General features: G+C 38.5%; 1 protein-coding gene across 1 annotated transcript in view; it reads right to left on the bottom strand.

The window, feature by feature from the left end:
• Window positions 1–1,032: 1,032 nt before the first annotated feature.
• The window catches only part of LOC123276766 (cytochrome P450 3A12), a 54,329-nt gene continuing 44,152 nt past the window's right edge, over window positions 1,033–11,209 (bottom strand). Inside the window, exons 12-13 of the mRNA XM_070484307.1 lie at window positions 3,765–3,927; window positions 1,033–1,583 (exon numbers count right to left, since the gene is read on the bottom strand). Of these exons, the coding sequence (XP_070340408.1) occupies window positions 1,488–1,583; window positions 3,765–3,927 (259 nt within the window). The 3' untranslated portion in view covers window positions 1,033–1,487. The remainder of the gene's footprint in view (window positions 1,584–3,764; window positions 3,928–11,209) is intronic.

The following is an 11,209-nucleotide window of genomic DNA, read 5'->3' as shown; positions in this document are numbered from 1 at the left end:
ATATCTACATACACAACACAGCCACACATCTATCTATCTATCAACCATCTACTATATAGAAAGAATGAATTTACACTGATACATTAAGTTCAAATCTATGACTCCACAGGGTTCATTGCATTTTCTCTCCTTATCAGTGACTTCCTTCCCAACAGTTTGAAACCTGGCTCCCATCATCCTTAATATATTGACTTATTTGATCAATCCCCCTTTATGTGATCAATCCCTTTCTACTCACTGATGCCCTCCTCATCCTACTAGGCTTCTGCACACCAGTTTAGGCTCTGGTTGCTCTACCCAGGCCACTCTTCTACATGGAACCCCTTCTCACCTTTCTTGGGCTCCCAAACCCAACACAGGCTGCCCCTTCATGTGGACGCTCTCACTATCCTACTTTGTCTCAGACATGGAGCCATTGTGACTCCCTTCTCTTCATGCCCATAAGAATATGGCTGCCCACCTTGCTGTTCCCCACATATTGGCTTTAGGACAGAATTATCCAGGAAAGAAAGAGGGAAGGGATGGAAATTAAAGGGAAGTGGCAGAAAAGGAAAAGGAAAAACTTATGTAGCTTCTGAAACCAAACAAAACTGATGAAATTTGTAGCCTGTCTGCCCAACCAATGATCAATCAATCATTTTTTTTTTAATCTGATCTCCATTGTATTAAGACAGTTGGGAGCTGAGGAAGGAGTATAAACACATATAATAAAACATCTTTCCTACCTTTCAGAAACGTCAGGGGAGATGAGATGAAAACTAAATCAAAGCTAATATTATAATAATGAGTGCCTCATTTGAGTATTACAAAAAATACGCACTCCAAAAATGGGAGCACTAAAGTATGAATACACTTTCTAAGAAACAGGCAAAATCACAGTAGATTAACTCTCACCTGTCTTAATATATCAAATGAAAGCTCTGAAAAGTGCCCACCCACTCAGTCATTGTGATGGTTAAAAACGTTTAGTCACTGACTCTCACTGATTCAGTTCTATAGATTTCCCCTAACGTGCAAGAAGGCATCAAAAAGTACTTTTGTAAGGAGAAGTTTATTGATTTGCTCAATATAATATTTTATAAAATATTCAAAATGAATGTGTGATATAAATGTCTCTACTACAGTCACCACACTAATCATTGTGTTCATTAAAATTGTTGATAAAATTGTTGAGAAATTTTATTCTCGATCAGTGTTCAGCAGAAGTAGATAGTACTAAGTGTGGGAGGATGGAGATCATCCTGCAAGAACCAGACAAGCTGAGTTCACATACCCGGCACTCACTTGTCCCCTGCTTCATATCACATAACATGTAATACTCTACATAGACACTTGGAAAATCAATAAACGTAAGAATCCTCAGGCATCCATCACATGCAGTAGGTTAAGCCCACCTTCATTCTGAATTGTATTCACAAAGTAAATTAAGATCTCTGGTGTTCTGGGATACAGCTTCCTTGAAGAACAGTGGAAGTCCTTAGGGAAAGTCAGGCTCCAGTCACGGTCCCATCTCTGGGCTCAACTTTTAGAACAATGGGCTTTTGTGGTTTCACAATTGCTTCAGTGCCTAATTTTATGGGTATCTGCAACAAACAAGCATATGAGAACTGATTGAGGAAGCACTGCCAATAACAGAACAAAGTAGACAAGACACATAAAGAACGACAATGTTTTACAAACATATAAACTACTTTTAACATCACATAACTTTAATTCTTTATATTTAGTCTGTAAGTTGCATCAAGACCAAATAGCAAAAGCATTCATCCATCCATCCATTTATTCAAGAAAATATCTATGGAGCACCCATTCTGGACCAGGATGGAGACAAATTCATGTTGGCTTGTATTCCTTTTTGATTTAAATTTTAAGTAAAAAGTATGAACTTCTACAATTAAAACCAGATTCTTATGGATTATAGGAAACTTTTTTGAAAAGCCATATAGAATTAATTTTGTCTATGATGGACTTATCAGGTGATCCAGAGTGTTATTACACATTTTAATTATATTGCTTCATCCTCAACTTCTAGAATTCAGTCACCTCTCCCAGTGGAAGCCATCCAGTTTCATGACTGGAAAGGTTCTTTAGAATATTATTCCTGCTCTCCAACATCTCTTGGATCACTTGAAGAGTGCAAATGGTGAACTTCTGAAATACAGTACTTTCACTGATAGTTTTCACCCCTTTCTCACCCAGTCACTCCTTAAGTGTTGGGGAGGCCAGCAGCAGAATCGGCTTTGGGACTCAGTTGACTGAAGCGTAAGCAAAGTATCATGGAGAGTAAGAAGTGCCAGTCTGTGGGTGACTAGGAGTTCACAGGGAGTGTCTGTACCATCCCAGGTGTGCCAGAGATCTGCTTTCTCTCTTTATGGAATCTCTTTTGTCATACTTACAGCATTGCCACACAGCTACCCTAAAATCATAAATAAGATGGGATCCATCTCTATCCTCTCCCCTGCAGGGAGCCTACTTAAGGGGAGGAGCTGCACATTACGTGCATGAGTCCTAGAAATAAACCTTATTATAGGGCCTGATTTGTTAGGAATCAAAGGCTAAAGTTCTTCTGTATTCAGAAGAGATATTCCGTATCTTTCTATAAATTTAAAACCTTGTTATTTTATGATTATATATGGTATGCATACTTCTCCCCTGCAGACACATACACACAAACGCACATACAAAAATGTCATTTGTTAAAATTTTATAGTTAAAATTTTTCAAAATTTGTATCCAACAGCTCTAAGTAAACTTCAAATTATTCCTTAACCATTTGCTGAATGACTACAAGACACCAATGGAAGTTTATGATGGGAATAAATGAGGTGCAGGAGTTAAAGACATTCATAGACACAAAGAAAACATACAAACCAAACTGGATGGTTGAATAACAAAGTATTAAGTTAGGCGATCTGACCAATGATACCAGCCTGCAATAACTGATAGAGCAGAGGAAAGAATGGGCTCTGGACTAGATGGGAAGGCCCCCATAGAGGGGCTTTGGGATTCATCTAAGACTTGAAGGATGAGAACAGAATGAGGAGGAGAGTGAGAAGAACATTCATGGAATTATTACTAGGATGTAAAAGGCACCCAGTTTTACTAGAGCAGGGCTCCTGGAATATGAGGTCAAATAGGTAGGAAGGACCTAGACTGTGCGAGTCTTTCACATCTGGCAGAAATTATTTAAATTAGTGATTCTCAACCTTGCCTGCACATAAGGTACAATAGGAGTGCTTTTAAGCCACACTCTAGGTGAATTATTTTAAAGTCTGAGATTTCTTAAGCATCAGGAGTTTTAAAGATCCGTGGTGATTTCCTTATACAGACAGCAGTAGAGAACTGCTGTCATGAATCTTCTGTAAGTTTTGGCGGAGAAGACCATCCTTCAGCAGTCATGACATGGTGATCGCTGCACTTAATAACTGCGCAAGATTTTCCCTTCCTTCCAGTGGACTTGAAACCAAATTTAAAATTTTACTCAAGTCCAAAGGACTGGGCATAATCCTGTCACACTAACTGCATTGGCTCCAGATGATCTTTATAGTTGGATCTTATAAAGTCACAGACTTAGCAATACAGAGCTAAGCGCCTTAAAGGTCACAGATGGCTCCAAATAGATTCTTCAGCTAATAGAATAAATTTACCTTTGGATAGAATACACACACATGCACACACACACACACACGCACACAGACCCCTTGACATAAAAAAAAAAACCCTCCCAATAAAACGTTATTTGTGAAGAAACTTGACTGTCCAACCTCTGTTTCTTTACAAGGTTTGAAGGAGAAGTTCTGCAGCACTCTGACGACAGCAAGTTTCATGTTCATCAGAGCAAATCTCATGCCAATGCAGTTTCGGGGCCCGGTTCCAAAAGGCAGGTATATATAAGGATTTATGCTGTCCTTGTTCTCCTTACTGAACCTGGATCCACAAAAGTAGATGAAAGCAAGTTATTGAAACATAAAAACCACAAAAGCTACAGGTTTGGAATTCTCACTTAGCCTCCTCAATCAGTAGTACACAGGATACTGTTGTGGGCTAGTCATTGACATGCAGCTATGGATATTTTTTGTAAGAACTGTAAGTTACAGACCATTTCTATTCCTCTTCCCTATAGTAGCTTTCAGTCTTGTTGAGGAGATGAGATGAATGTCATTTAAAAGAAAATTTATCTTTAAACAGGAAAACTACATTCAGGGTGGTGAGATGTTCACAAAAAGAGATGAGAGTGATTCAAGGAAAAGTAAGTCTCTGCCTCCAGTCACTTATGTTGGTCATGTGCACATGCAGGAAGGAAGAAGGAGAAATGCCTCCCATTATTTACAACGTTATTTTCCTTTCTCTTCCCTTATTTTCCTTCCCCTCCCTCTCTCCTCCCTTCCCTCTCTCTCTCTCTCCCTTCTTCCTCATAGAGTAGCTCATTTCAGAAGACTTACATGGGCATATGATGCTACTTTACTATAGTATAATCACTGATTTCTTTATCTTTCTGTTCCACTAAGCCATAAACTCCTTGAAGGTTAGACCTATTTTTATTTCATTTGATTCCTCAATATGTGACTACATTAAGAAAACTTGTGGTAGAGGTGTCAAGATGGTGGCATAGGCAGACTCTGAACTCACCTCATCCCACAAACACAACAAATTTACAACTATTCTTGGAACAATTAGCCCTGAGAGAGAACTGAAAACTGGTTAAATAGAACCCTCACAACAAGGGACAGTCATGACTGCGGTTGAAGAGGCATAAATGCCTTATGCAGAGAAAAAAATCCACATTTGTAAGCTGTGGGGCATCATGGCCTGCTGGGAGCAATCCTAAGGTATGCAGCCTTCCCTGGAGGAGTGGGGGACCTGAGCAGGGGAGAGTTACTGCTATAAGCATCTATTAGACTCAGCACAATCAAGACGAGTCTCATAATATCTAGCTTTGCTGGCTCTTAACAACAACAGGGAATACCCCCAGAAAAGCTATAAGACATAGGAAAAAAAGGCCACCTCTTAAAGGGCCCACAGACAAATTCACCCATTTTGGAGAACAACCTAAAATCAGCAGAAAGAAAGGTACACAGTCCTTTTGTGAAAAGAGACCCCCCAGTAGGCTCTCAGTGCATCTTGGTGGAAGGTGAGACCTCTCCAGGGACTGACACATTGGCAGCAGCCATCATTGCAGCCTAGTACAGATGTGCTGACACAAATGCTGGAAAACGCCATTGGCCTGTTAGCCCAGGGTCTCCTCCACCTACTAGAGTACTGATTTAATCCAACTCCACCAGGGCAAACATCATACACAAGGCACTGGCCACATCCAACAGCAAGCCTTTGGGCAACTTGTGGGCCTGCATTGACTGGGTGCCTGGATAATCTGCAGGCAGGCAAGTGCATCTGCCTCTGTGGGGTGGGGCATGCATAAGGAACAGGTAGAGTGTGTGGGGCCTCTGCAGTGTGGGAACTGGTTCTGCTTCAGGAGGTCAGGTTGTGTGCACAGGACAGGACTGTGCTGATGTTGTGTGTGGCCCTGTGGGAAGTGGGGCTAGTCAGCTGCAGAACATTCGTATTTCTCAAACAGCCACATAGGGATCAGATGCACCTTCCAAAGCCTGAAACAATTGGGTTCTATGTGGCTGGGGCCAGCCCGAATCAGCTGCAGTCCTAAGAGAGCTGACAATAGCCTTGCAGGCCAGGTGTCTACACAATTGTAAGCCCTTGAGCCTTGCAACCAGCCACACTGGGGGTCTACTCACTTAGCAGAAAAACCGCAACAGAAATGTGCTATTAGACCTTGTAGGCAACTGTGCTGGGTCTCCCCTTGCCTGATAAAATGACTGCAGAGACCATAGCAGCCACAGGCAGCTGAGCATTACAACCAGCTAGCCTGGGGGACAGCCTAGCCTCACTGGGCATCTGCAATAAGAGCAACCTTGCCACAGCAGAAGGATACACATAGGCCACACAAGTGTCACTCCTGGAACATTTGGAACTGGTGGCTAGAGGGAAGCACTCTGCTGGGCTTCATAAGGCTTCTCTTACATAAGGAGACCCCTCCAAGGTCAGGAGACGTAACTGACTCACCTAATACATAGGTGACACAAAACTACATAGTCACAGAGAAAGAGGCAAAATGAGGAAGCAAGGGAATATGTTTCAAGTAAGGGGACAGCACAAAACCCCAGGAAAAGAACTAAATGAAATAGAAATAAATAATCTAACTGACAAAGAGTTCAAACAAAAAGTCATAAGAATGCTCACTGATCTTTGGAGAAGGTTGGATGAACTCAGTGAGAACGTCAACAAAGAACTGGAATATGTAAAAAAGAACCAGTCATAAATGAAGAATACAATACTTGAAATGAGAAAACCACCAGAGGGACTCGAAAACAGAGTAGATGATACAGAAGAATGGAACAACGAGCTGGCTGGAAGACTAGAGAATATCCCCAAAGCTGAACAGATAAAAGAAAAGAGTATTAAAAAGAACAAGAACAATGTAAGGGACCTCTGCTACAACATTAAGCGAGCTCACATTCATATAATAGGTGTCTCAAAAGGAGAAGAGAGAGAGAGACAAAGGAACAGAGAATCTATTTGCAGAAATAATAGCTGAAAAATTTCCTAACCTAAGGAAGGAAACAGACATCTAGGTACAGGAAGCACAGAGAACACCAAACAAGACACAACCAAAGAGGTCCACACCAAGAAACATCATAATTAAAATGTGAGGAATTAAACACAAAGACACAATCCTAAAAGCTACAAGAGAAAGGCACAAGTGACATACGAAAGAAAACCCATAAGGCTATCAGCTGACTTCTCAGAAGAAGCCTGACAGGGTAGAAGGGAGTGGCATGATATATATAAAGTGCTGAAAGGAAAAAACTTATGGCCAAGAATATGATACCCCAAAAGGTTACCATTCAGAATGGAAGGAGAGATAAAGAGTTTCCCAGACAAGCAAAAATTAAAGGAGTTATCACCAAGAAATGAGTTTTACAAGAAATGCTAAAGATACTTATTTAAGGGGGAAAGAGAAGATCACAAATAGGAATAAGAAGAATTATCAAAAAAAAGCAATAAATTCACTGGTAAAGGCAAAAATACGGTAAAGGTAGCAGATCAACAAACTATGAACCTAATATGAAGATCAAAGACAAACGTACAAATATTACCTATTTCCATGGTAAGAGGGTAATGGACACACACATAAAAAAAAGTTAGATATGATATGAAAAACATAAAAAGTGGGATGAGGGGAGTAAAAGACTAGGGCTTTTGGCAAGAGGTGCAAACTAAAGAGACCATCAACTTAATACAGATTGCTATATACATAGGTTGTTGTATGTGAACCTCATGGTAATCACAAACCAGATGCCTATAATAAATACACAAAAATTAAGAGAAAGGAACCTAAACATAATACTAAAGAAAGCCATCAAGCCACAAGGGAAGAAAGCAAGAGAAGAAGAAAGGAATAGAGAAGAACTAGAACACCCAGGAAAAAAGGTAACAAAATGGAAATAAGTACATACTTATCAACAGCTACTGTAAATGTCAATGGACTAGATTTCCAATCAAAAGGCATAAGGTGGCTTAATGGATAGAACAACAAGACCCATGTATGTGCTGCATACAAGAGATACACTTCAGGCCTAACAGCACACACAAACTGAAAGTGAAGGGATGGAAAAATATACTCCACGCAAATGGCAAAGAAAAGAAAGCTGGGGTAGCAATACTTAGACAGAATACACTTTAAAGCAAAAACTGTAACAAGAGGCAAAGAAGGGTACTACATAATGATAAAACCCAACAAGAGGATATAACACTTGTTAATATCTATGCACCCAACATAGGAGTACCTAAATATATAAAAGCAATTATTAACAGACATAAAAGGAGAAATAGACAGTAATGTATTAATAGCAGGGGACTTTAACACTCCACTTACATCAATGGACAGATCATACAAACAGAAGATCAATAGGGAAACATTGGTCTTAAATAACACATTAGACCAGATGGACTACACAGATATATACAGAACATTCCATCCCAAAACTGCAGAATACACATTCTTTTTTAATGCACATGGAACAGTCTCCAGGATTGATTGCATACTAGGCCACAAAACAAGTCTCTTTAAATTTAGGACGACTGAAATAAGACCAAGTATCTTTTCTGACCACAATAGTATGAAACAGGAAGTCAACTACAGGAAGAAATCAGAAAAGAGATAAATACTTAGGGATTAAACAAAATGCTGCTAAATAATGATTGGATCAATGAAGAAATCAAAGGACAAATAAAAAATATCTGGAGATAAATGAATATGAAAATATGGCATTCCAAAACTTATGAGAAGCAGCAAAAGTGGTTGTAAAAGGGAAGTCTATAGCAATACAGGCCTACCTCAACAAACGATCTAACATTGCACCTAAAGGAACCGGAAGAAGAAGAACAAACAAAGCCCAAAATCAGTAGAAGGAGAGCAGAATTAAAACCAGAGACTAAAAGAACAAAAGAAAAATCAAGGGAAAACATCTGGTTCTTTGAAAAAAAATAAACTAAATTGACAAACCTATAGCTAGACTCACCAAGAGAAAAAGAGGGAAGTATCTAATAAATAAAATCAAAAATTAAAGAGGAGAAATTAAAATAGATACTGCAGAAATACAAAAGATTATAAGAGAACACTGTGAAAAGCTATACACCAACAAACTGGATAATCTAGAAGAAATGGATAAATTCTTAGAATCATACAACCTTCAAGACTGAGTCAAGAAAAAATAGACAATTTTAATAGAACAATCATCAGTAAGGAGATTGAAACAGTAATCAAAAACCTCCCAAAAAATAAAAGTCAAGGACCAGATGCTTTCCCTGGTGAATTCTACAAAACATTCAAAGAAGACTTAATACCTATCCTTCTAAAATTCTTCCAAAAAATTGAAGAGGTGGGGAAGGTTCCTAACTGCTTCTACAAAGTCAACACTACCTTGATACTAAAACCAGACAAGGACAACCCAAAGATGAAATTACAAGTCAATATCACTGATGAACATCAATGCAAACATCCTCAACAAAATACCAGAAAATTGAATATGACAGTACATTAAAAAGATCATACACCCTGATCATATGGGATTTATTACAGGGATACAGGGATGGTTCAACATTTGCAAATCAACCAATGTGATACACCACATTAACAAAATGAAGAACAAAAATAAAATGATCATCTCAATAGATGCAGGGAAAGCATGTGACAAGGTACAGCATCCATTCATGAAAAAACGGTGAATAAAATCTGATGGAAAGAAAGTAGCTGAACATCATACAGGCCGTATATGACAAACCCACAGCTAATATAATTCTCAATGGAGAAAAACAAAAAGCTATCCTTCTAAGACTAGGAACCAGACAAGAATGCCCACTTTCACCACTCTTATTTAACATAGTATTAGATGTCTTAGCCAAAGCAATAAGGCAAAAGAAAAGGGATCCAAATAGGAAAGGAAGAAGTGAAACCATCACTATTTACAGATTGCATGATATTATACATAGAAAATCCTAAAGAATCCACAAAAAAACTTTTAGAAATAAAAATTGAATGGCAGAGTTGCAGGATACAAAATCAACATACAAAAATAGGTTGGATTTCTACACAGCAACAATGAAGTAACAGAAGAAGAAATTAGAAATACAATCGGGTTTACAACTGCAACAAAAAGAAGAAAATATCAAGGAATAAACTTAACCAAGCAGGTAAAAGGTCTGTACACTGAAAATTATAAAACATTGTTGAAAGAAATAGAAGAAGAAACAAAGAAATGGAAAGATACTCTGTGCTCTTTGTCTGGAAGAATTACCATAGTTAAAACGACCATAATTCCTACAGCAATCTACAGATTCAATGCAATCCCAATCAATGTTCCAACATTTTTCACAGAAATAGAACAAAGAATCCTAAAATTTATATGGAAGAACAAAAGAGCCTGAACAGCCAAAGGAATCCTGAGAAAAAAGAACTAAGCTGGAGGTATTACAGTGCCTGATTGCAAAATACACTACAAAACTATAGTACCAAAAACAGCATGGTACTGGCACAAAAACAGAGACGCATATCAATGGAATGGAACTGAGAACCCATAAATAAACCAACACGTATATGGACAATTAATTTTTGACAAGGGAGCCAAAACACACAATAGAGAATGGAAAATCTCTTCAATACATGGTTTTAGGAAAACTGGACAGCCACATACAAAGGAATGGAAATAGACCATTATCTTACACCTTGCACAAAAATGAACTCACAATGGATTAAAGACTTGAATGTAAGGCCTGTAACTATTAAACTTCTAGACAAAAACATAAGCAACATGCTCTTCAACATCAGCCTTACCAGGATACTTTTAATTACTATGTCTGACTGGGTCAGGGAAACAGTAGAAAAAACAAACAAATGGGACTACATCAAACTAAAAAGCTTCTGCACAGCAAAGGAAACCATGAAAAAAAAGAAAAGACAACCTAACAATTGGGAGAAGATATTTACAAACCATATATCTGATAAGGGGTTAATCCCTAAAATCTATAAAGAAATCATACATCTCAACAAAAATAACCCAACAACCCAATTAAAAATTGGCAAAAACATCTGAACAGACATTTCTCCAAAGAAGATATATACATGGCCAACAGGCACATGGAAAGATGTTCATCATTAACTACCAGGGAAAGGAAAATCAAAACTATAGTGAGATACCACCTCACTCCAGTCAGAATGGCAATAATTAACCAGACAGGAAACAGTAAGTGTTAGAGAGGATGTGGAGAGAAGGAAACTCTCATACACTGCTGGTGGGAGTCCAGACTGGGCAGCCACTATGGAAAACAGTATGGAGATTCCTCAAAGAACTAAGAATAGAACTGCCATACGATCCAGCTATTCCACTGCTGGGTATTTATCCAAAGAACATGAAAACATGAATGTGTAAGATACATGCACCCCTATGTTCATTACAGCATTATTCACAATAGCCAAGACTTGGAAGAAACCTAAGTGTCCATCAAGAGACAAATGGATAAAGAAGATGTTGTAAATATACATAAAGGAACACTACTCAGCCATAAGAAAAGATGAAATCTAGCCATTTGCGACAACATGGATGGACCTTGAGGGTATCATGCTAAGCAAAATAAG

The sequence above is a fragment of the Equus asinus genome, chromosome 14, assembly GCF_041296235.1.
Source record: "Equus asinus isolate D_3611 breed Donkey chromosome 14, EquAss-T2T_v2, whole genome shotgun sequence".
Lineage (NCBI taxonomy): Eukaryota > Metazoa > Chordata > Mammalia > Perissodactyla > Equidae > Equus > Equus asinus.
Note: the sequence above shows the minus strand (reverse complement) of the source record. Positions and strands in the feature narration are given on the sequence as shown.